The 26,088-nt window shown below is 42.7% G+C and overlaps 1 protein-coding gene across 6 annotated transcripts in view; it reads left to right on the top strand.

Annotated features, from left to right (window-relative positions):
* Positions 1-26,088, top strand: part of VPS13D (vacuolar protein sorting 13 homolog D) — a 248,115-nt gene that overhangs the window by 149,112 nt on the left and 72,915 nt on the right. For all 6 annotated transcript variants that reach the window (XM_032393405.1, XM_032393384.1, XM_032393396.1 and 3 more), the window contains 3 exons: positions 26-174; positions 11,687-11,821; positions 12,952-13,119. In XM_032393405.1, coding sequence (XP_032249296.1) covers positions 26-174; positions 11,687-11,821; positions 12,952-13,119 — 452 coding nt within the window. The remainder of the gene's footprint in view (positions 1-25; positions 175-11,686; positions 11,822-12,951; positions 13,120-26,088) is intronic.

Genomic DNA, 26,088 nt, shown 5'->3' with positions numbered 1-26,088 from the left:
ATTCACTATTTCACTCTTGTACCAGAGGTGGAAAAATATGATGAAAACCTCCATGAAAAGACGGCTGAGCAGGGTGGAACACCAATTCGCTACTACTTTGAAAATCTCAAAATCAGCATTCCCCAGATCAAGCTGAGTGTGTTCACCTCCAACAAGCTACCATTGGATCTTAAGGTGAGCTGATATCTGGATAAGTTTTAAAAATGACTTTCCCTCAAAAAGAATGAATGTGTTTACTATTTGCTTTTTCTGTCCAGGATCATCATCTCTAGCAAATATTTTTACAGGTTTCCCTTTTTGAAAGTTTGACATATATACATATACATATACACACACATATATACATGTGTATACATATGTGTGTACATATGGACATATGTATATGCACTTTTTTTATATTTAAGTAAGACTTTGCTAAAGATTGAGGAGTAATGAGAGTAAACAGAATTACATAAAACCCGTCTGCCGTCTTCTTAGCTCTTGGCTTATCTCAATGAGGTAAGAGTCTACTTCCCTAGGGCCACTCCCAAATTCAGGAGAAAAGCTACAACCAAGACAGTACCTTCCCTTTTGTGCCCAAGACCTGCCTGCCCTCCTAGTTCTCTTCTCCTTAGTATCCACCTCTTCGTGAATGGTTGACACTAGAGATGTCACCCTCCTTCAAGGAATACACTCGGCCGCGTATCACTGAGGTGTGGCCTGACCTGTCACCATTACCAGAGTGTGACACTCCTGCCCATCATCCTGATCCACACTTGGCAGATACAGCCTGAATTCCGTCTTCATTTGCTGCAGTGAGATCTATTTTAACGAAGGGATGGGGCTGGGATTCAAATCCAAGCCTGTGTGACTGGAAAGTCTGCACTGTGCTATACTCTACCGTATACCGTCTGCCCCCTTGAACATATGGCATCAGAGAATTTGAGAGCTGTAAGTGTCCTCCGTGATCCCCTTGCTCAGTGAACAAGGATGTTGGAGTTCAGAGCGTGCTTTCAGGCAGGCCTGCGTAGGGAGGCCATGATGGGAGCAGGAGGAGGCCCCAGGTGGTCGTTAGAAAGGCTTTTCTTGGGCGCCTGGGTGGCTCAGTTGGTTAAGCGACTGCCTTCAGCTCAGGTCATGATCCTGGAGTCCCTGGATCGAGTCCCGCATCGGGCTCCCTGCTCGGCAGGGAGTCTGCTTCTCCCTCTGACCCTCCCCCCTCTCATGTGCTCTCTCTCTCATTCTCTCTGTCAAATAAATAAATAAAATCTTTAAAAAAAAAAAAAGAAAGGCTTTTCTTAGATTGAGTCTAAATCTGCCTCCCTGCAGCTCGGACCTTTGTTGCCCTTGAAGATCATTGTCAAGGCCCTCGTCCCCCCCACTAGCCACCAGCCCAGGACGTGGCCATTGCCCCCCGCACCCCAGCCTCCTTTTCAGATGCTGCATGGTGGCCTCTCTTCTGAACAGGAGTAGCTATAGATCTGAACACACAAAGAATAAAGGTGGCGTCATAAATTCAGCTGCCTACCGGGACTGTGCTAGCACCGCATCACGTGAAGCAGTGCGGTGGGGACCGTGGCGTGGGGAGTGAGCGCCCTTCATCTGAAGGGGCAGCCTCGGCTCAGCTCCAGCCAGTTGCTCTCACAGGGCGATGTGAACCCAGTGTTGCCGGATCTTCAGATTTTTAAAGTGAAGCCGGAAATCTGGGTTTTTATGTGGAATCTCCTGGTTTTGAAATGTTGGCAATCAATTTGAGTTGTTTTCTTTAAAAACCTTTTGGGCCTGACAAAACACATGTGTGGGCCTCATGTGGTGCATGGTTTGCCAACTCACAACTTCTAAAATAGACCTATAGGTAATGAGACAATAGTCTGGTCAACACCAGATCATACTTGGATAAGGACAGGGCAAGGGTGACTGCTTCATTTCGGTGTCAAGCTGGGGACGAGCAGTCAGGAGTGCTGGTCGGGACCAGAGGGGCAGGAATCGCTTTGCAGCCATCCTGAGAGCAGCATGGTGTGCCCTTTCCAATAGACTCTCCTGTCTGCTTGATTGGCTTTAATTTCATGTTTCCCAAGAGACAAAAGATACTTATAATTAGCATGGGAGTGGGGGGAAAACCATGGGAAAACCACTATCTTGCTAATATCCACAAGTATCCACTTGACTTATGTGACCCCTTGGAATGGGTTTGTTTGATAAAGTATATATTCCCCCAGAACACTTGGCACGCACCCAACAAACCAATGTTAAGCATTTCCTGAGAGTTAAGGACTTCTTGTTTTTAAAATCATCTTACTTAGAAACACAGACACCTAACTATTCCTTTTAAATTGCTCCCAGCAGAAAACTTTCCCCCAGACTGACAGAGGCAATAGGATTTCCTACGGTTGAGGTAGCTCCAGACCCCCGGTTATACGGTACCAGTGTGTGTGAGTATGCTGTGCATACGATACCCTGGCAATCCGTTACCTTGAATGTTTCATTTGGCACTGTACTGAAGGAACATTTTGAAGGCATTTTCAAATGATTGTTCAAGAAATCCAGTGGATCAGCCATGTAATGAGGTGTGGGGCGGGGGGCACCCTGAATGGGGCACATTAATGTTTCAAGCAGGGTGCTGGGAATTGGGACTTCAGAGTTAAATTCTCAGCTTGTGGAAGTCACCGTTTTACTGTGTCTCGAGTTCTCCTAGTGGAGTCTGGGACTCATAAAGTAATGTCATTTATTCAAAGAGTTTCCTAACAGAGTAATATCCCTTTATTAGTAGCTCTTAGGAAGAGCAATATGCTCTTTGAGATGAATATGTAATGGCTAAAAGTATGTGCTTAGGGAATGGAGTGCTATCCCAGAGCAGGAATCACAAGAGTCTGACTAAAAGGTAACCATGTCTTTGGTATTGAAGGAATAATTATCTCGATTCTCTCGACTCCAGGCCAGAAGTGAGGCTGTCAGAAATCTCAGAGGGAAGTCTCTTCAGGTTTACGCTGAGGGTACATTATTGCCAGATATAGTGTCTGTTCAGAAGGACTCAAAGCAGTTTCCCATCTGCTATCTCAATTGGATTCCTTCCTCTGTGATGGGAGAAGGGCGAGATAATAGTTCCATTTCACGAATGCAGAGACATTCCTCCCCTCCCCCCCCTTTCTCTCTATTATTCTCCCCAGTGTGCACTGCTAGAGAGTAGCAGGGTAAGATCGAAAAACACCAGGTAGTTTATATGGACCTGGGTTTTTTTTTTTTAAAGATCAAAAGAAGCCAGGAGCCTTTAAAAGGTTTCACGAGGTGGCCTACAGCAGTCCTTTTCCCATTTAGAGCATTGGGGTATTACAAAAGAAGGGCTTTAATTGAGCAATCTAGTTTGGAAGAAAACCCACATTTTAATGGTCAGAGAGCAAGAGGGTGGGGGTGAGGGGGAATTTCAAACAAAGACACTATTTAAAAAGCCTAAAACTGTCTTCTCAAAGGCTTGAAATAATTTGTTGGGAAACTTCAGACCCTTTACTTTTTTCCTCCCCTCCCTAAATAAAAACCAGATTTGTTAAAAGGAAAAAAGATCCAGTATTGTTAATTGTATTTCAGAAAGTGCCAGAGAGGGAAATATCCCTGTAGTTTTAAACACTGTCCCGAGAGGGAAATGGGCAAATACCCTGCTTCACATAAACAGTTTCTATGTACCATAAATAAACCTTTAAAGAATGAATTCCAGACAGTTTTGTTTAGTGCGGGATAAACTAAGAAAGGAAAGGACATGGCCCAGGGACTGGCTTGTGATCTGAGACCTTATGGCATATGGACAGGTATTTCTTCTTTCAACTCCATAAAGTTTCTGGAAGATTTCAGCGGTTTTTGTCTGAAGGAGGTAGGAATAGACAGTTTCCTAGTTTTATTAGGAACTTCTGAGCACAGATTGCTTTCTCCAGAATCCGTTTTATGACAGGAAACTGTCTGCTACTTGAGTAAATAAGCATCAACTTTGTATACTACTGTATTTGATTAGTCATTTAGTTACTACAGGAAAAAGCCCTGTTTGGCTCTTTCCCCTCTCATCTGTTTTCCTTTGACTGACCAGAACAACCTGAAGGTGGCAGAATAATTCATACCAAACGCTGGATCTCCGGTTTTTCAACCATGGGAGGCCCCAGAGCAGTAAATGACGAGGTGAAGATAATGTTTACTGAAGGGCCAGAGTAGTTCCTTGGTTCAGACTAAAAGCACATGAGCCATTCAGAAAGGGGATAGTGTCTCTCGTGAGGGTTTTGACAACTTGGTAGAGGTTTCAGAGTCTCTGCTACTATGTATGGTTCCTCTTCTTTAGTATTTGGTTGCAATGAGGAAGTCGGGGTAAAAAAGCTTTTGCCTTAAGCCTTTGTTTGGATCTCATTTCCTCTTCTCTGAGAAGAAAGTAACGCTCAGAGTTGTATCGGCAAAACGAGCTGCTGACCTGGTGGCAGGACCTTCCCCGCATATTTGCTGTGTGGCTCTAAGCAAAGCGGTCAAGCCAGCTGGGCCTCAGTTTCTCCATCAGCGCCTCATGGATGGGTGAAGCATACATGAATGAATAGCAGAAAGTTTTTCAGGAGAAACAATATAATCCTCCATTCTGGGCTTCATGCTTTCCACCTAATGGGTGGTCACTGTTGTGAAAATGAGCACGTTCAAGTCTAAGATCTCCTAATAACTAACTGCACGAGTTTAGGTCAGCCACTTAACATTTCTTTGGTTTTATTTATTTTTAAAAAATGAATGTGTTCGGCTGAATTCACATGTTAGGCTGAATTAACCTAAGAATGCTCTTAATCTCTAAAATGTTTTGTTCTCACATTATTTAGTAGGAGGTTACTAGTGACTTCCCAGGGCCCCAGATGTAGGGGCCTTTTGTCTGTCCTCATCTCTGTAGGGTCCTCTGTCATATTTGGCATTGCTGACCTCCCTGTTCCTTTCTGGTTCTCCTCTTATTCTTCTATTTGCTTCTTTGTCTTCTTCATAGTTTTCTTTTCCTCTGTTTCTCCTGACCCATCTATTTAAGGGCTTTTTTTTCCTCTGTGAACCAAACTCTCTGGTCATATCACTTGCCCATTTTTAAAATCATATTATTGGTCTTTTATTGCCTGTAATTTTAGAAGCTCTTTATATAAAGTTTGGTCTTTGATATGAGTTGAAGGTTTTTTCCTTCCGTTTTTCAGTTGGCTTTTTATTTTTGATGTATGTGTGTTTTTTTTTTTAATCACATAAAAGCTTTTTATTTTTGTCATCAAATTTACCAGTCTTTTGCCTGTTTGAATCTGTATTTAAGTCCCAAAAAAGTTTCCCCATTCCCTGGTTTTAAAAAAATTCCATCTATATTTTCTTCCATTACACGATTTCATTTCAATTAAAGATGCTCTTATCCCAAAAGAATTTAAGGCAGCCTCTGAAAATACATGCTAAAAGATGAAAAAACAAGGGAGAAAATAGAAAGTGCATGAAGTTGCACATGAGATTTTACTATAAAGACATTTTGATTCACTGGGGGGGTATATAGATGTTTTAGTAAGTGCTATTAGACCAACTACATAGCCATTTGGAAAAATGCAAAATTAGATTTATTACTTACACTCTATATGAGGAAAGATCCCATGTGGATCAGAGATTTACTAACATTATTAGCATGAAAAATTGTTTTCACATTCAAAGAAGACAAGTATTTTGCATGCTGTCTAAAATCCTTGAAATATCAATCTTTTTTTTTTTTTTAATTTTTTTATTGTTATATTAATCCCCATACATTACATCATTAGTTTTAGATATAGTGTTCCATGATTCATTGTTTGTGCATAACACCCAGTGCTCCATGCAGAACGTGCCCTCCTCAATACCCATCACCAGGCTAACCCATCCTCCCACCCCCCTCCCCTCTAGAACCCTCAGTTTGTTTTTCAGAGTCCATCGTCTCTCATGGTTCTTCTCCCCCTCCGATTTCCCCCGCTTCATTCTTCCCCTCCTGCTACATTCTTCTTCTTCTTTTTTTCTTTCTTAACATATATTGCATTATTTGTTTCAGAGGTACAGATCTGAGATTCAACAGTCTTGCACAATTCACAGCGCTTACCAGAGCACATACCCTCCCCAATGTCCATCACCCAGTCACCCCATCCCTCCCACCCCACCCCCCACTCCAGCAACTCTCAGTTTGTTTCCTGAGATTAAGAATTCCTCATATCAGTGAGGTCATATGATACATGTCTTTCTCTGTTTGACTTATTTCGCTCAGCATAATACCCTCCAGTTCCATCCACGTCGTTGCAAATGGCAAGGTCTCATTCCTTTTGATGGCTGCATAATATTCCATTGTATATATGTACCACATCTTCTTTATCCATTCATCTGTTGATGGACATCTTGGCTCTTTCCACAGTTTGGCTATTGTGGACATTGCTGCTATAAACATCAGGGTGCACGTACCCTTTCGGGTCCCTACTTTTGTATCTTTGGGGTAAATACCCAGTAGTGCAATTGCTGGATCATAGGGTAGCTCTATTTTCAACTTTTTGAGGAACCTCCATACTGTTTTCCAGAGTGGCTGCACCAGCTTGCATTCCCACCAACAGTGTAGGAGGGTTCCCCTTTCTCCGCATCCCCGCCAACATCTGTCATTTCCTGACTTGTTAATTTTAGCCATTCTGACTGGTGTGAGGTGGTATCTCATTGAGGTTTTGATTTGGATTTCCCTGATGCCGAGCGATATTGAACACTTTTTCATGTGTCTGTTGGCCATTTGGATGTCTTCTTTGGAGAAATGTCTGTTCATGTCTTCTGCCCATTTCTTGATTGGATTCTTTGTTCTTTTGGTGTTGAGTTTGATGAGTTCTTTATAGATTTTGGATACTAGCCCTTTATCTGATATGTCATTTGCAAATATCTTCTCCCATTCTGTCAGTTGTTTTTTGGTTTTGTTGACTGTTTCCTTTGAAATATCAATCTTGTTAAATAAAAATGTAATTGGAAAATGGAGCATATACAGAAATTGTTAACTGGCTTATAGTGGAGCCAGACTAGCTGAGAATTGCAAGAAAAGCTTGATAGAAAAAAAACCAAAAGTCTGCTTGAAGGTATTGGAAAACTACCAGGACATCTAGGACTTGAGGGTCCAAGATTTATGTGAGGAAGGAAACTCGATAAGGTGAGCCCAACATTTACTCTGCTTTTATTCTTGAGATAATCCTAATCTGTAAGTGGTATGGAGGGAAAGTCAGAGAAGTCAAGCAGAAGGCAGCTGTCAAAGGCAGAGAGTCTGAGTAAGGCTTTTGGCAGTCTCATGGGGCTGGCATAGCAAACGTGAGCTACTAAGAGAGCTGGTAATCGAGGGAGGGGCTGATATCTTACAGAGAAAGGACAGGCAGAAAAGAGCCTCCAGTGGTCTGAGCTGCTGTATGTCTTGAGGCAGATGCCAATTTCTAGGTAACCTCATTTGAGAGAGGCCAAGCAGAAAGTGGCAGTCAAGAGGCAGGAAAACAAAGTAGACTTTTTAGCAATTTTCTGGTGCCAGGGAGATTAAAAGTGGAGGAATTGAATTGGTTGTCAGTTGAGATCACTGACACTACACCAGGCCTTATAAAGACTGAAATAGACCAAGAGTTACAAAGACTGAAATCCAGCCTTGAGAAAGCCCAAATCCTGATTGGATGAAGCCTCTTTAACTGCCTGCTAGAAACTAAAGACTCATCCAAAGTCTGTAAAAGTTTTCATAGAAAATGTTATATTCAGTCACAAATTACTGGGCCTACCAAGAGAGGGGACCAAGAATAAAAACAGACACTAGAAGCAGACCCACAGATAAACCAAATGTTGGCATTATCAAACACAGAATTTTAAAGAATAAATGTAAGTGTGTTCAAGAAGTTTACCAGAAAACTATAATCTATATTCTGAAGATAAATAAAGGAAAATTACAGACCAGAATTGTTTCATGAACATAGAAGAAAGAAATCTGAACAACATATTAACAAATCAAATACAGCAGTGTATAAGAAGGAAAAAATAACTAAATTGGGTTTATTCCAGGAATGTAAGTATCAGTATTTTCAGATAAATTATATAATTTACCACATCAACAAAATGAAAAGCAGAAAAAATATGGTTATCTCAATAGTTGCACAAAAGCTGTTGACAAAATTCAACATCTATTTATGGTTATCTCAATAGTTGCACAAAAGCTGTTGACAAAATTCAACATAAGAATCAAGCAAAAAAGAAAAAAGGGAACTGCCTTAATCTGATAAAATGTATCTATAAAAAAGCTACAACAAACATACTCAGTGGTGATATATTGAAAGCAGGGAAGGGGCCAGCCCATTATCACCACTTCAGTTCACTGTCATACTGGAGATCCTAGCCAGTGCAATAAAGCTAGAAAGATTACAGAAGAAATAAAAGAAAGAAAAGCTATAAGAACTGGACAGGAAAATGAAAACTGTTATTTGCAGAGAACATGAATATGTACCTAGAAAATCTAAAAGAATGTACAGATAAGTTACTATCTGAATGAATAAGTAAATTTACAAAGGTCACTGGACACAGTGTACAAAAATCAATTGTATTTCTACATTTCAGCAACAATTATAGAGAAAAGGAAAGTTTGGAGGATGTAATTTACAATAGTGTTAAGAAAGCATCAAATATAATATCATTATCTATTGCTGTGTGACAAACCACTCCAGCACTTAGTGGTTCATTTATTTGTTCACAATTCTGTGGGTCAGCAATTTGGGCTGGAGTCTGTTGAATGCTTCTTCTGTTGGGCTCACCTGTGGTTATTGATCTGGCAATCAACTGAGACTGACTAGCTTATGATGACCTTACTCACATGTCAAGTATTAGGTGTTGACTGTCAAAAGAACCTCCTTCCACATGGTCTCTCAGCTTCTTCACATGGTGGAAGTGTCAAAAAGGGCAGGGCAGAAGCTCCAAGATCTCTTGAGGCCTAGGCTCAGCGGTCACAGTGTTACTTCCACTGCATTTTCTTGGTTGAAGCAAATATACAAGGTCAGTGCAGATGAAAGAGTCTCTACTAATGGTACAAGATGTAAAGAATATATGGCCATTTTTAATCTACTAAGATACCTAGGAATAAATCCAACAAAGGGTGTATATAAGACCCCTGCATGAAAAACAATGTAACATTATTAAGAGAAAAGAGAACTGAATAGATAAGGGGACATATCACATCAATACACTGAAAGATTTAATAATGTGAAGTTGTCATTTCTCCTCAAATTGATCTATAGATTCAATGCAATCTTGATGAAAATTCCAACAATTTTTTTGCGGCAGATTGACAAGCTGATTCAAAAATGTATTTGGAAATGAAAAATGCAAAGAATAACCAGGGTGATCCTGAAAAAAAAAAAAAAGAACAAAGTTGGAGAGCTTATACTATTAGATTTCAAGACTCATTACAAAACCATAGTAATTAAGACAGTGTGGTATTGGTAGAAGGCAGGACAAAATGAAACAGAGAAGGGAATCCAGAAACAGACACATAAATTCAGTTACTCAACTTATGACAAAGTTTACACTGTACTGAAGTAGGGGAGAGGGTGATCATTTCAGTGAACATTACTTAGTTAATTAGGTATCCATGTGGAAAAAAATGGATCTTGATTTCTGCTTCACACCATATAAAAAAATCAAGTGCAAGTAGATTATAGATTTAAATATGAAAAGTAAAACAATAAAAATTTTTTAGGTAAACACAGGGAGTATCTTTATGACCTTGATGTAGATAATAATTTTTTTTAAGATTTTATTTGTTTATTTGACAGAGAGGGAGAGCACAAGCAGGGGGAGCGGCAGGCAGGGGAAGAGGGAGAAGCAGGCTCCCTGCTGAGCAGAGAGCCCGATGCAGGGCTGGATCCCAAGACCCAAGCTGAAGGCAGACACTTAACCAACTGAGCCACCCAGGTGCCCTGATAATAATTTCTTAACCAGGAAACAGAAAGCTCGTTTCCTAAAGGAAAAGATCGATAAGTTAGATTTCATTAAAACAGAATGTCTGATCATCAAAAAATGCTATTTATAAAGTTAAAAGTCACGGAATGGGAAAAGATCATTGCAATTAATTGCAGTACATCTATTCACCAGAGGACTTGTATACAGGACAGATAACAAAAACGGGGATGCCTGGGTGGCTTGGTCGGTTAAGTGTCTGCCTTTGGCTCAAGTCAGGATCCTAGGGTTCTGGGATCAAGTCCTGCATCAGGCTCCTTGCTCAGTGGGGAGCCTGCTTCTCCCTCTGCCTGCCACTCTCCCTGCTTGTGCTCACTCTCTCTTTCTCTCTCTGACAAATAAATAAATAAAATCATTTATAAAAAAGAAAGAAAGAAAGAAAGAAATGCCTACAAAGCAATAAGTAAAAAACAGACAACCCACTACAAAAATGAGCAAAAGACTTGAGTAGGCACTTCACAAAAAGGGATATCCAAATGGCCAATATATGTGTGAAAAGGTGCTTGATCTCGTGCTTCACCAGGAAAATAGAAATTAAAACCACACTGAGATACCATTACACACCCATCAGAATGTTTGTCTTTTAAAAGACTGTCTAGTGGCGCCTGGGTGGCTCAGTTGAAGCGACTGCCTTCGGCTCAGGTCATGATCCTGGAGTCCCAGGATCGAGTCCCGCATCAGGCTCCCTGCTCAGCAGGGAGTCTGCTTCTCCCTCTGACCCTCCTCCCTCTTATGCTCTCTCTCATTCTCTCTCTCTCTCTAATAAATAAAAATCTTTAAAAAAAAAAAAAAATAAAAGGCTGTCTATACTGAGTGTTGATGAGGATGTAGAACAACAGGAAATTCCATAGACTGCCGAAGGGATTGTAAACCAGTTCAGCTGCTGGGGATGACTGTTGGGCAGAACTGCGTGTGCTAGGGTTGAACAGGTATATTCTTTGTGACACAGCAGCTCCACTCCCAGGTATATATTCAAGAAAAGGGCATACAAATGTGCCCCCAAAGACATGTCTGCGAATGTTCATAGCAGCGTTGTTCATAATAGCCAAAAGCTTGAAACAGCACAACTGTTTATCAACAACAGTGGCTTAATAAATTGTGTTTTATTCATATATTAGAATACTAACAATGAAACTTAAGCAACTGCAGCTATATGTAACCCCCAAAGTACATACTGATGGTTTCCTTTATATGACATTCAAAGCAGGAAAAACTAACGTATGGTGGTAGAAGTCAGGATAGTGGTTACCCTAGGGGAGGAGAGAGTAGTGATGGGGAGGCCCCAGCTGGGGTGGGGGGTGCTTCCAAGATGGGAATAATAATTTACTCTCAGGTCTCCCGGGTGGTATTACATGTTTGTTGTGTTCACTTTGGGGGGAAAAAATCATTGAACTGTACATTTGGTTAATACACCTTTCTATATGTGTGGTAACTTCAGTCAAAATAGTAAAGCACAACACACAAAACAGACCAGAAAGAATTATGCTGTGAAGCTAATAGTGTTTATTTCTATGTGATCTGTGTTACTTTGAGTGACATATATATTTTTTTTTACGAATGTTTTACTTTTATAATTACAGGGAAAATCCTTATTTATAAATGTCAAAGCCTTGACACTGATTAGAAAGTTGATATGTAGCTTTCATGGAATCCAAAATTATAGTACCCTGGAAGGCCATCAAATGGCTAACGTATGTCATTTCCTTTCTTCCCTAACTAGGCCCTAAAAAGTACCTTGGGATTTCCACTGATTCGGTTTGAGGACGCTGTGATTAATCTGGATCCATTCACTCGGGTACATCCCTATGAGACCAAGGAGTTCATCATCAATGATATCCTCAAACATTTCCAGGAGGTGAGCTTTGGAGAAATCCTTAGTGGCTGGAACATAAGCAGAATGTTTGTTTTGGTTGTTTGGGAATTTTGGTTACTAAGGCATTACTATTGAGAACCCAGTTAAACATTTGCTGTGTTAGGGGTCATGTCACAGCCCATGAAGCCCATACACATCCTGAAAATCCTGAAACAGTGTATTTGATTTATGAGCTGTTAGTCTTGTCCCTCAGAGAACTAGTCTCAGGGGCTTCCACCAGATTAGTCACAACTCTTAAGGGTTTAGTTGATGCTTTAATGGTAACACAAAATACTGTGACCTCTCTATTTACTGGGCATGGGCCTACTTTCAACAACCACATCAGTGTTCTTGGAGCCTATGAGATCCTGCCCTAGAGTTGAACTTCACAATTTTCTTAATCAAGTTGGACATTTTCCATTTTGTAATTATTATCCAGACTCTTCAATAAATAGATAGGTCAAGATCATATCAAATTTATTAACTGTCAAAGTTAAAATATATTATATTCCTGCTTCCTTTTCTTCCTCCTCCCTCCCATCTCCCTCCTTTCCTTCTTTGCTTCCTTCCTTGACTTTCTTAATTGGTGATATTTTCACTAAACTGTGAGGAGAGTCACATAGCAGATATCCCTAGAATCTGGAATCAGACAGTGGAGGGATGCAGAAAGTGGAGGGTTGCTTGGTAGGTCTGAACATGCCCTCTTTGTGCACCACCACCCCCGCCAGTTATGAGGGGAGCTCCCACTCTATTCTCTTCCTTCATTTTCCTTCTAGAACTCTCCTGCTGCTGCTGAGTTCCCTATTTGTAGGAACAATGGAGAGTGTGATATATATGCTAATAAATATTTGTAAACGGTCTTTCCTGTTTCAAAGCTCTTGTTTATTCTTTGGAATGGCTTTGAGGAGTATTTCTGAGTACCGAAAGTCATCTCTGGGGTACATGCATGGGGAGAGCTTGGGTGGAGCTCGTGGAAGGATAGGAGCTGGCAGTTGATGAGGATTAGGGGGTCATCGTGGGAGTTGATGAGAATGGAGGATGAGACAGATTTCTGACCTTTTTGCTCGGGACATTCTACCTGCAAGTATCATCAGGTGCTGGTTCTCATCTCCTCTGTCTGCCCCATTTCACAGGAACTCCTCAGCCAGGCAGCTCGGATCTTGGGATCCGTGGACTTTCTCGGCAATCCCATGGGGCTGTTGAATGATGTTTCTGAAGGGGTTACTGGACTGATAAAGTATGGAAATGTCGGGGGCCTCATCAGAAATGTCACACACGGTGTATCAAACTCTGCCGCCAAGGTAAGGAAAGAAAGGTGAAATCCATTGTCACTAACCTGAAGAGTCCTCCAAGTCCCCGTGATTCTGTCGTAGCTGTGAGGCTGTGAGGAGCCACACACCTGCCCTGCCTCCCCGCCCCTTTGACGACCTGGCGCCAGGTCCGCTGAGCCCCTTGTGGTATGTCATCTTCTTTGTGTCCACCACTGTCGCCTTTTCCCGGGCTTCGGTTGTCCCCTCCCTGGGTCACTGCGCTAGCCCCCCAACCCCCTGGACTCCACTGCAGCCTGCACAATGCCTCCAGAGTGAACTCACTTTTTAGAAACCTAGGATTTGATTGTGCTGTTCTCCTGCCTAAAATCTACCAGTTATTTCCCACAGCTTACAGGATAAAGTCCAAACTGAAAATGGGCTTCTAGAGCAGTGGAAGGAAGGACAGTGGTGTAATTCTCCTGGGTCCTGCTGTCTGGTTGGCTTTTTTGTTCATTGGCCTCTTGTTTAGTGGACATCTCGTTATTCCACAATTTGTTTTTTGGCAGGAGCTCACTGTATGTGTGAAGCTGGGAAAGGTGAAGGTAGCTGGAGGGGAGTTGCTGTTTGACAGCGTGCGGAAGGCCTCTGCTTCCCTCCCCTTCCTGTCAACTCCACGGACTTTCCTCCTAGAGACTGGCCTTCTCTAGAGGACTGAGTCCTCTCGGCTTCTTTCTGGTGGAGCCTGTGTGGCGGTGAAATCATAGGGGCACCTGTGCCGTGGGCCATGCGGGTGTAAAGCTGGCTCTAGCGTAGAGAGGCTTTACTGGTGCCACATAGGAGGCTGTCTTGAAGGGCAGGTGAGAACGTGGGTTGAGCAATACTTCTGTATTGCACAGCGATCCTGGTAACGGTGTGTGAAGGCTGGGGACTTATTTCTGTTTTCCAAACTCTTTTCTAGAGAGGATAGTTCTTTAGTCAGGTCAGTTTGCAGGACGGTAGTTATATTCAGCGGTGGACTGTTTGGCTTGTGGTTCAAAATAGGCAGCAAAGAGGCAGGAGAGACTCTCTAAATCATGGTCGGGAGACAGACTCGGCTTCAGAGTTGGAGTGAGCATGCACACTTCTGCCTTGAATCACTGCTCATGCAGACCCGGGACCTTCACCCCGGCGGCGACAAGACTCGTGACAGCGGTGGTGCAGATTGCCTAGTGTCCTTTCAGCTACTCAACTTGGTATAAACAGATGCACTTAAATGTTCAGTTGTAAAGGCCCAGCTGCGAGATTTTATTGAATTTGATGAAATTCTAACTAACATAGAGAAGCCTCTTTGGTTTTATAAATTGCTTTCTTTGTTATTGTACCCCTGGGCTTTGCTTTTTGAGGAAGAAATGCACTTATGGTTTATTGAGGGACCTTCCTCAACCTGGAATCGAAATGCACTGACCTCATAGGCTCACTGTAAAGATAAAAGGAGATAGCACGTTCTGAAAACTTTGAAAAATAGATGCTGGACAAGAGAAATGGGTCCTCACTCTGACTCTTACATTTGCATCAGTGTACAATGTTCAGACTTTAGCCACCAGGGAACCATCAGTACCCCCGAAACAAAAGCCACAATGTTCCAGTCTACGGAGGAGGAGGAGGGTGTCAGGCATGAAGCGTGGGAGAACCAAACTCCATCTGGGCCAGTTTGGCTGTTAGGAAACCTCTGTCGTTAGCCTTGATGAGAATGAAGAAGTTGGAAACTTGCCTGTGGCCTCTGCACAGGTGAGACCTTATCTGGGTTTCTCCAGAGTTTCTCTGTAACATCCTGGTGGAAAGGGTTGGCCCTTTCTTTATGCCCCCTCATTTATGGAAGTCTCTTGTGTTTCTTGGTTCTTCTGCTTCCCCTGGAAAATGGTTTTTAAAGCCTGAGGGTCCGCCCAAGAAGAGAACTGATGCAGAAAGAAAGGACGGAATGCTCCTTATCCCGAGCCTCACCCCCAAATCCATATGAAGGTCCGGGTGGCCCTGATCAGGCATTTTCTTGGATATCAGGCTTTATATTGTCATTGGATTTGCATGGGGGACTGCCTTCCAGGGCCCAGGGCCTCTTGAATGGGAGCCCTGCTCCCCATGTGGTTGGGGTCCTTCTTCGTGTAATTCTCTTGCCTTTAGAAAGCTAATCAGTGTTGGCATCAGAGGCTGCTACTCAGAGGAATTGCTGTGTCAATTTGTTTGGATACCAGGAACCCTGGGTGTGTTATAAAAATTAGTCCATATATCTAAGATGAGAAAGCAAGGAAACTTAACATTACCATTTCTTGTTGGAAATGGTAGCTCCAGAAGCCAGGTCTGTCAACTAAATACCCACTCAGGTCATCTGTGATTCCGTATGTATGTAGTTTGGCTAAAGATTTCCATTTTCTTGAAGTTTTGTGGGTTGAAATCAGACCTTAAATGTTGCTTTGGGAGAATGTTTTGTTTGCTTGTGTGTGTCCATGAGAGGAGTTAGAAGGAAGTGCAGATGACCACAATAATGAACTGTTGGCCTGTGGGAAGTATTTCTCTAAAGAGCGCCTGAGTTCTCATGATTAAAGAAAGGGGTCAGAAGATAAAACTGCACCTCCCCAAGCCCACCAGCCAGCCCCACTTGGCTGCAAAGACCAAAGGGCTTTAGCCTTGGTTCATTGTGCTTCGAGTGGAATGGAAAATCTCCATAAACTTCTTGAAAATAATTAGAAATATTGTATATCTGTGTATTCTTCTGGAGGAAGAATCTCAAGTTTTTATTGGCTTGTCAGAGAGGCTTATGGCTCCCCAGGATCATCCAGCACTATTGCAGACATAGGCTTGTTCATTGAGGGGGAGTGTAGGGCTGGCAGTTGGGGATACCTGGGTTCTAACCCTAGTCCTGCCTTTAAATAATCTTTTTATCTCTAGATCTTGAGGTGTTTTTTTTTTTTTTAACCTATGAAACGATGATGTTAATCTCCCCACCCCCCCACCCCGGTCCCACTGACCGGAGGAGCAAAAGAGATGAGGTATGTGAAAACCTAGTGAGAAGTTAAAAGGGAATTCATTCTGTCACACAAGAAGGTAATAGATCTGCAGGTCTTACTTGTCTCTGGATAGATGTTGTGAATTATTCACAGCAAATTTTTTATTTCAGGTCCATCATATCCGCTTCTGGAAGTCTTCATTACAGTTTTAACTGTTATTTAATTTATTTAATATTAGCCTCAAGGAAATAGGACTAGGAAATAATCTGTGCACTTTGTCCCCTTTATTTCTCTAAGCCTTTTCTTCTCATCGTCCAACTCCCAGAAATCTTATGGATTCCAAATCTAAGGTGATACGACTTAGGGACTGGGCACCAAGCTGTGAGCATCTGTTCCGTGACTTCCTTGCCTGGATCTTGGCAAAGGACTCTAACCCTTCGAGTAGAACCTCAAAGATCTGATCCCCTTCCTAAGGCCATGACAAGATGATCGCTGCAAGAGTCCTTTCCAGGAATAGGATTTATTTAAGAAAAGCACAGCATTTCAAATTCCAGAAGCATGTTGGAGGAACAGGTTTCTTTCTGCGGCATGAACTGCAGAGAGCACACTTTGACCTAGTCAGGTATCACACGAATATCTGTAGACCTTCTCTTTCAAAGCCAGAGAATTGAGGAGAGGTGCATTGCCTACATTCCCTCTCTTCTGTGGAATCTAATTTCTTCTATCTGTGATTATTGTATAATACTCTCATATACTTAGAGGAAAATTCCATAATTATTCTAAAACAAAAAAAGTTTTTCTCGAACTGAGAGAATTTCAGTTGTCAACAATAGAACAAATGATTCTATTCTCTTTCCTGGCCCTGTAGAAGCTTAGCGTTTGCTCCGGCCAGCTGTTGTTCGGTCTTCCCTCAGGAAGCCAACAACTCTGTAATTTCTTCCAGCAAAGGGGAGGAGCACTTTTGATCGTCACTAATGGAACCCCTGCTCTGTTCTTTCTTGCTTTCCATCCCTCTCCTTGTGTCTTTATCAAGGCAATGTGGGATGCTTTTTTTTTTTTTAATGTTTTTTTTTTTTTTTTTTTTTTATTTATTCATGAGAGTCAGAGAGAGAGAGAGAGAGAGGCAGAGGCAGAGGGAGAAGCAGGCTCCCCGCCCAGCAGGGAGCCCGATGCGGGACTCGATCCCGGGACCCCGGGATCATGACCTGAGCCGAAGGCAGACGCCTAACCATCTGAGCCACCCAGGCGCCCAATGTGGGATGCTTTTGATCATGGGTACCTTTTTGACCCCAGGCATCTTTTGACTTATGTTTATGAATGTAAATATTTTAATAACTTTTCTCTTTTTAACTGTATTTTCATCAAATCATTAGATACTAGATGGGCGCCTGGGTGGCTCAGATGGTTAAGCGTCTGCCTTCGGCGCAGGTCATGATCTCAGGGTCCTGGGATCGAGTCCCGCATCGGGCTTCCTGCTCCTTGGGAGCCTGCTTCTCCCTCTGCCTCTCTCTCTCTCTCTCTGTCTCTCATGAATAAATAAATAAAATCTTTAAAAAAAAAAAAAATCATTAGATACTAGAATTCATGGTTCGGTACTCACTGCATGTTAGTTTTGCTGGCAATCTTTGCAGTTGTATGGTGGGCTCATTTCTTTCTCTTTTGCTGTATGGCAATTATTCCTACCCAGCCCAGACTTCCCAGCTCAGATCCTACAGATCTAAATTTTTGTCAAGGAGATGGGAGTTTTCTGTTGGTTTTGGTTAATACATTTTATTCTGTGCCATTTTCATCATTGTTTTATTGTTTTAAATCAGGTTGGTTTGTTATGAATTGGATAAAGACCTAATAGTTTTACATTATTTCTTGGTGCAAACAGCATTAGTGGGAAAAAGATGGAGGAACAAGGTTGAAACACCCTGCTTCACTATGGAACCCATACTAATTTATAAACATTTATTGACCACCTTCTATTTGTCAGGCCTTGTGATAGAACTCTTACAGATATGTATGTTAGTCACTGTTCTTCAAATCAGGACACTGAGTCTCAGAGAGTTTAATAATTTTCTCAAGGTCACATGACTAGAAATGACAGGGATGGATTTGGAACCAAGTCTAGCTAATTCTAAAGGCCTTGTATTTTTTCCCTATCTAATTCTAAAGGCCTTGTGTTTTTCCCCTATATGTTTTTCCTTTGCATCTGTAAGGCTTTTTTCCAGGCACCATAGAGAGTATAAACAATTAGTTACTGCTAACTTCCCACCAGAAGCTTACTATCTGACATCATTTTGTTAGCTGGTAAGGAGACTGCCATCATATCATCTGTGTCACAGAGGAGGCCCTCAGGAAATGGTGGTGGTCATGGTCATTCTTGTGTTAGATTGGTCGGGACCATCACCATCCCTTTGTGGGTAGTAAGAACCTTGGAGATTGCAAACATGGTTTTACTCATGTGGTATCATTTGGTCATTAGAATAACCTGCTCAGTAGATAGGATGGACAGTATTAGCCCTGTTATATAAATGAAGACACTGAGGCCCAGAGAGGTAAGGTGACTTGCCCAGGGTCATTCAGGTAACTGTAGAGCCAGGAGATGCTCTTCTGCACTAGTACCTCAATTCTCACTTTTATTTTTTAAATTTTTATTAACATATAACGTATTATTTGTTTCAGGGGTACAGGTCTGTGATTCATCAGTCTTACACAACACCTAGCGCTCACCACAACATATACCCTCCCCAATGTCCATCACCCAGCCACCCCGTCCCCTTACCTCCCTCCCCTCCAGCAACCCTCAGTTTGTTTCCTGAGATTAAGAGTCTCTGTGGTTTGTCTCCCTCTCTGGTTTCATCTTGTTTCATTTTTTCCTCTCTTCCCCTATGATCCTCTGTTCTGTTTCTTAAATTCTGCAAATCAGTGAGATCATATGATAATTGTCTTTCTCTGATTGACTTATTTCGCTTAGCATAATACCCTCTAGTTCCATCCACGTCATCGCAAATGGCAAGATTTCATTTTTTGATGGCTGCGTAATATTCCATTGTACATATAGACCACATCTTCTTTATCCATTCATCTGTCGATGGACATCTGGGCTCTTTCCATAGTTTGACTATTGTGGACATTGCTGCTATGAATCAATTCTCATTTTTAGTTACACTTTTGAGATATTGCTAATGGCTTGATTTGTTTAGACATGCCTCTCTATATTAAAAAAATAAAAACAACAACAACAAGAAAAAAACCAAAAAGCCCTGCCCAGTCTTAGAATGAACTTTGATAGCTTCTAGGAAAACCATCTGAAGATAAATATAAGCAAGTTACATGTGAGAGAGAGAGAGAGAGATGAGTCTGTTTGGATAGTTCAGTGGAAAACCTAGCTAGGACTTTAGGTAATATTTTGTTCCAGTTCTCTGGTCTCTAGTGTGTGGAGGAGCCACTTCCCTTCCAAGAGAACCCTCCACTGGCCCTTTGTGCCCAGGAGACCAGATCTGGGGCAGAGCGGTGACCCAGTGGACAGTGGCTTCCGTGTCCCTGCACGGAGACTCTCAGGCAGCCTCTGCCCTCAGCCTCCTGCTGTATGTACTGGACCTTTGTTGAGGGCAGAGGGTCCATCTGCCTTATGTTTAAGAAACAGCATTTGCTTGTGTTTGTTTTGTGGGCAATGTGTTTATAAGGCTCAAACAAAACTGAGAGCACTGTTTATGCAAGGCAAAAGTTTTATCTTTGCACAGAAGAATGTACTGAGTGCCTGCCGGCATGGATTCTGAAGGGGAAAAGGCAATTTATGACTTGTATCTGTTTTTGTCATTATGTATGACTGCTTCATTTTATAGTTGAGCTGATTATCCTCATAATAGCTTTTCCATGTACCTATAAGCAAGTAATAGGTGAATGCCTTCTTGTAAGTGTTGGGGTCTTAATGTATTTAAGTTGGCACAAAACTTTAAGTTAAATGAAATTCAATTCAGACAGCACTGTATCCCTTAGAGATGTAGTTTTCTGTTTTCACAAAGACTTTGATCTAAATAAGTCACCCAAGGGATTTCTTTTCCAGCCACGAGGACAAGTTGTTGTATATAGAAAAATGACTCAAATTCTTGGCAACAGTTTTTGTTTTATTTTCCTCTGATAACCTGGAATGCTCAAATGATTCCTTTAGTCTGGGCTCTTTTTGGTTAGAGGCAAATTTTAGATGCTGAATGACTGATCCGTGATCTATCCTAACTTGGTCAAATCTCAGATATCTGTGGGAACTGGAAGTGTGTTGGGTGGCATGAGAATCACATGAGTGACCACAATTCCCAGGTGTCCCCACTACCCTACTTAACAGCCTTGCTTACAAAGGAGCTCAGGGAATGGGGTCTAGCTGCCCCCTCTTTTCACCCTAAGCAATCAGTTCAATAGCCAGAAGTAGCAAGGAGACGATACTACCGTCAAAGCTCTGTTTTTGAAACAGAAAGATTAGAGAAGTTCACATTTGTCTTGATGCCCTAATAGTAGTTCAGTTAAGAATCAGGTCCTTAAGTTATCTTCTCAGACTGAAAATCTCATATTTCAGAGGAATCCACTCTGTCTTCCAAAACTGCAGTCTATGTGGTGGAAAAGTATGTTCAGTTGCTCAATTGAAAAGGCAGGAAATATTTGTGTCCCCCAAAGAATAGTGATTTTCTACCCCAGTGTAAACATGGTGAGTAAAAGAATAATATGCTCAAGCTTTCTTGGGTTGACTGGTTCCCCCCAGAGATGTGGTGGTGCATCCCTTGTCTGCATTTCAATATGATTCATACCAGGATTTGCCCTTTCTTGCAGAGGTGAGGACTATAACCCATGTTGATAAACACATGAAGGACAAATCAAATTCCGATTCTTGGCAGGAAAAGGTCAAAATACTTGCTCTGTTTAGAAGGTCTTTTCTGTTTTCCTTTACTTCTTTCTTCCTTATAATTGTCATCTCCAGAAGGCTCTCTCCATTTTAAAGGAAAGCTGACCCCAAGTGTTTTCTTAGGGGAAAGAGAGGACTCCTTGGTCAGTATCATCCTAAAAGATCAGAAGGGGACGTGGATAATACAGCCTGCATTTACTGAGCAGCTCCTGCATGTCGGGTGTGGGACTGTCTCGTTTAATTTTCACATGGACCCTGTAAGGAAGGAGGGGTTCTCTCTCTCTCATACAGATGAGAAAAGCAAGACCACAAATGGTCAGTGACCTTGATTAAAGCTTAATAATGAGTGAGTGTTGGGAGCCTGGATATTTTCCTCCCCACGGTGCAGCTTCACAGATAAAATCCTCTGCTCAACCCAGACCACATAGAAGCTAGAACACAAGCAGTTGGAAATGAAGTCATTTAAGAGTGAAGCTCAAACAGTTTTCCGTTCATTCCCTGCTTCAGCTCCTGTGTGTTGGTGCTCGCAGTTTTCCAGCTGCGATCCCTAGGCTTTCGGAATTAGTCTTCACTATCCAGGGATCCCTAACCTTGAGTGAGAGGCCTGAAATGGGAGAAAAGGACTGAAAGAGTTTTCTTTATCTAAACAGAAAATGTGTGGACTCAAAGGCATTTGAGTAAGCTGACTGTATTTTCTCATACCCCGAAGTGCTTGACCCCAAATTGATTGAGATGTGCGCCATGGAGGATGTGTGGCACTTGGGCCTTTGCTGCTGTCCTGGCCGGGAAGCAGGCCAGAGTTTTGGGCTGCCTCCCCTGAGCCCCTGTAGCGGTCCTCCCCTAAACGTGTTGTGAAATTGTCGTTTCCACCTCCCGAACCTTGCTGCTTTCGGCATTTCTAAGCCACTAGGATGTCATTTTAAAGCAAAAGATTTGATTTTTAGCCCAGAGGACATGAAAGAGGGGAGAGTGGTGCTTTTCCCTGCAAATTGAAGGCAGAAAGGAAACTCATTTTCTTTCCTGCTCTTGTCTTTTCTCGCCTCCCCTTAGTCTTTGGACAACTGTCCAGATGTTGTAGAGGTGTCTCTGTCTCTGGGTTCTGTGAGCAGATAGGCTTTCAGGGGCTTGGCGATACCGTCACTTGAGTCAAGAAGCCAGATGGAGAAGGCGGGAGGCAGTGTGTTGTCCCTAGAGCAGTATGGTTAATTCTACTGACCTGTTCTATGGTGTGCTTCTCGGAGGAAAGAAGTAAGATTAACTTAGGATTTAAGCCTGCCTTGCAGGGATAATAATAATACTGCTTTGTATTTATTTTGATTTTTAGTGGTTGATATACCTGTGACCCTTTCTATAAGCCTGAAACCAGATGATATTATTACCAACACCATGAAGAAACCGAGGCCCATGGAAATAAATAACTCACCCAGGATGGTCAGACAGAAAGTAATAGAGCTTTGGACTTCTTCCTTGGTCTCCTAAATTCTAGAACATTGCTGGACAGGACTTCTTGAATCTTACCTGATAGTATAGAAATGACACGTACTCTGTATGACTTGGGTTTTCTACCATCAGTGTTGTCTGTGAGCCTTGTTAGCAGGCCGCCCACCAACCCACAGAGAACACAGGTGGAAAAAAATATATCTTTCCCTTTTAGAGGCTTCTTGAATCGTTCATTAACCATGGTGCTGTTGGTGTGAGATATCTGGGAATCTTATGTTTGGGAGCACACAAACAGAATGTGTGGTGAGAGCAATTTTAGGACGAGAGTTTTATGGTGAAGTGGGGGATGGTAGGGTGAACAATTTAAGCTTACAGCAGGACATTACATTAAATAATTTCTGCAGTGTTGGAGGTGAGGAGAAATTCCCCCAGAGAGACCATGAAAGAAAAAGAAGATTCTTTCAGAAGGAGTGAGAGGCTAGCTTTTCCTTGGCTTTCTTCATAGCCAAATGATGACATACCCAGGTCTCTTTTTTTTTTTTTCCAATTACTCATTAATTTATTCAAAATCAGTGATTGATCTCTTGTATTAGATATTGAAGTTATTACAGAGACGGCTGGCAACAGTGTCTGCCCTTAATGAATTTATGATCTAGTAGGAATGATAAGCAATGTATATTCAGACTTTGTATTGGTTGTTTTAATTTCAAATTTCAGGCCTAACTCTTTTTTTTTTTTTAATTTTTTATTTGTTTACTTATCAGAGAGAGAGAGCACAAGCATGGGGAGCGGCAGGCAGAGGGAGAAGTAGGCTCCCTGCTGAGCAAGGAGCCCTATGTGGGACTCGATCCCAGGACCCCAGGATCATGACCCGAGCCGAAGGCAGAGGCCCAACCGACTGAGCCACCCAGGCATCCCCAGGCCTAACTCTTTAGGGAGGCTCAGCATGTCCCGAAGCGGTGACTCGGGCACGGTTAGTCAGTAAACAATAGAAGCACACCACACTTACCTCAAGCAGGCACGTGGGAAAGACGGCTTCCCCTTTTCTTTGCTGTTAAATGCCAGTGGAGAAACCTCCCCATGCCATTTCTTCTTCTTCTTTTTAAGATTTATTTATTTATTTGAGAGAGAGCTCGCAAACGGGGGTAGGGGAAAGGAGAGGGAGAGCCAGAGGGAGAGAAGCCAGACTCCCCGCTGAGCGCAGAGCCCTACATGGAGCTCGATCCCAGGACCCTGAGATCATGACCTGAGCTGAAATCAAGAGTCGGGTGCTCAACCGACTATACCACCCAGGCGCCACCCCCACCATGCCATTTCTAAGACCAAGGAAATTTCCTAGTTTGGCACATGAGGACAGTGGAGATAAACTCAAAAACCGGGAGCCAAACTGGGGAGGTCAAGTAAAGAGTGAAGAGAAAGTGAGAGAAAGCCAGCTGTCCAGGTCACTTCCTGTTTCCCCAGTCACACTTGCTCCCCCACACCTGTGCACTTCTGCTCATAATTACACCTGTTGGGAATGCCCTTCTCCACGTCTCTGGCCAAATGGCTCCAAGTTTGTAAGGTCCAGTGCAAATGCCCTGACAGATTCTCCCCACTCTGCGTTCCAAGGGCACTCTGTGCTTCCATTAAGGCAGGGACCACGTTTGCCCTTGGAAAATAATAGCCGAGTGTGCACATGTCTCAAACGTCCCCTCAGCAAACATTTATCATTGTCAGAGGCTAGGTGCTGGAGAGTGAAACTTATAAAAATGTGGTTTTTTGAGGGCTGTGGAACAGGTAAGGCAGACAAATAACTAATCATAACGTAGAGAGAATGAGTGTTTCACCAGGGGTCTGTGCAAACTATTTGCATTTCCATGGGATCCGTGCTCTGGGGGCTGAGGGGCAAGAACAATGTATCCTGTTCTTCGAGGGTGAGATGCGCTTGAGCAACATCGTGAGGCAATTGTCTGTGTTCCTGTGCGTCCAGGAGACTTAAAGCTCCCGAAATGCAAAGATCTAATCTGTCATTGGGTTGTTTTTTTTGCCTGTTTCCCCTGTGACAGCTGCGAATATTTGTCACAGGAAAACTGAAGGGATCCCAGGCTGTGTCCCCGGGTGCTCTCCTTTCTCTAGAGTCATCCACCAGCACTTTCACGTGGTGTGCGTTCAACACAAGGTCACTGACTAAGTGACATTCCTGCTGGATTTTTTTATATTATTGAACTATTTTACAGCTTTAAAGTTTATGCAGGATTTTCTTCCCAAACGCATCCGAAGCTGACTGAGATCCAGAATCGTGCTGCATGGATAGAAACACTGAGAGGAAAAGGCTGCTGACTTTCGGGGTCCCCTCTCCCTTCCCCATCACTCAGGGTCTAGGACATCGGCCGGGATCGAAGGAGGCTGGGCACACATTATTGGAGCTGGCCCAGGCTCTGCTGAAGGTATCAGGAAGCCTTGGGAAGTGGTTATAGGGGGAAAGAGGAGGAAACCCGGTCCCTCTTAATCCAATGAACTAAAATAATATTTATGGGAAATATGTTTGCTTTATTAGAGGAAGATGTTTAAGTAAACATTTCCTGCAAGCTATTGAATTTATACAACAATGCATTGGTTTGGAAGCAATAGCTTTCAGTGTTTTCACTGAAATGAAAATTAAGCAGAACATGATTCCAAACAGCCCATTGTTTCAGCTTTGTTGCCTTTGAATGTTTCAAAGCAGGATCTTATGGCCAGTGGGATTGTATTTTCTTTATTGGTAACTTGAAAATCGGCAGGGATGATGCCAAAGTTCTAACGGAAGAGCTACTAATAGCTCCTTGTCCTTTTATAGAAAGTAACCTTTGCAACATACTCTTGTTATTATTTGATCTTCACAAACTTAGACATTAAAGAGGGCAAGCATTATTTGCACTTGCCAGAAGAAGAAATTGAATCACAGCAAAGGTAACTGACTCCTGGGGGATTGACAGGGAGCTTGCAGAAGAGGACAGGACCCAGGGCTCCTTCCCGGCGCCAGACTCTTTCTCTTAGACCTCGTGGCTGCCCTAGAAAGCACCACTGCCCCCTAAGGAATTAAAGCACGTCTGTGAGGTGATTGAACCTTGCAACATCGCGGTGGGCCCAGCAGGGCTGGTGTGACGATCACTTCCCTTTTAGTGATGGGAGATGCAGGCACACAAGTTAAGTGGTTTTGCCAAAACCAGGCAGTCAGTGCTGGGGCCCAGGCCTCACAGCTGTAAGCCCACTGCTTGTCCCCGCCAGACTCTGCCCAGCAGAGGGCCAGAGGGGCTTTTGGGCATGGGGAGACAGCTGTGAACTAATCTGACTTTCCAAGAGAGGGCTTCACGTTCCTGGCACCTGCACTACATTGTGTCAACGCCTGGCTCTAAAACCTCTGTTGGGCATGCAAGTCTCCAGTCACAGCATCACTGAGAAACAAAGCCAGATCCCACCAGCCTGCTGCTACCTACCTGTTTGATTTTGTGTCCAGGGGCATCAGCAAGGAGAGTTTGTGGGATTACTGCAGTACATTATTTAAAAATCGACGAAAAGACAAATTGAGGTGCCTCAATGAAAAAGGTACATGGAGAGAGAAAAATTCTTGGGACTGAACACAAGGAAGAATTTGCCGCTGGCTTCTCTTTAAAAGATAAAACACAATAGTGAACAGTGCCTAATTTCGGTATTTCTTTCTTTCTTTCTTTCTTTCTTTCTTTCTTTCTTTCTTTCTTT

Source organism: Phoca vitulina, unplaced genomic scaffold (assembly GCF_004348235.1).
Source record: "Phoca vitulina isolate PV1807 unplaced genomic scaffold, GSC_HSeal_1.0 scaffold2, whole genome shotgun sequence".
NCBI lineage: Eukaryota > Metazoa > Chordata > Mammalia > Carnivora > Phocidae > Phoca > Phoca vitulina.
Note: the sequence above shows the minus strand (reverse complement) of the source record. Positions and strands in the feature narration are given on the sequence as shown.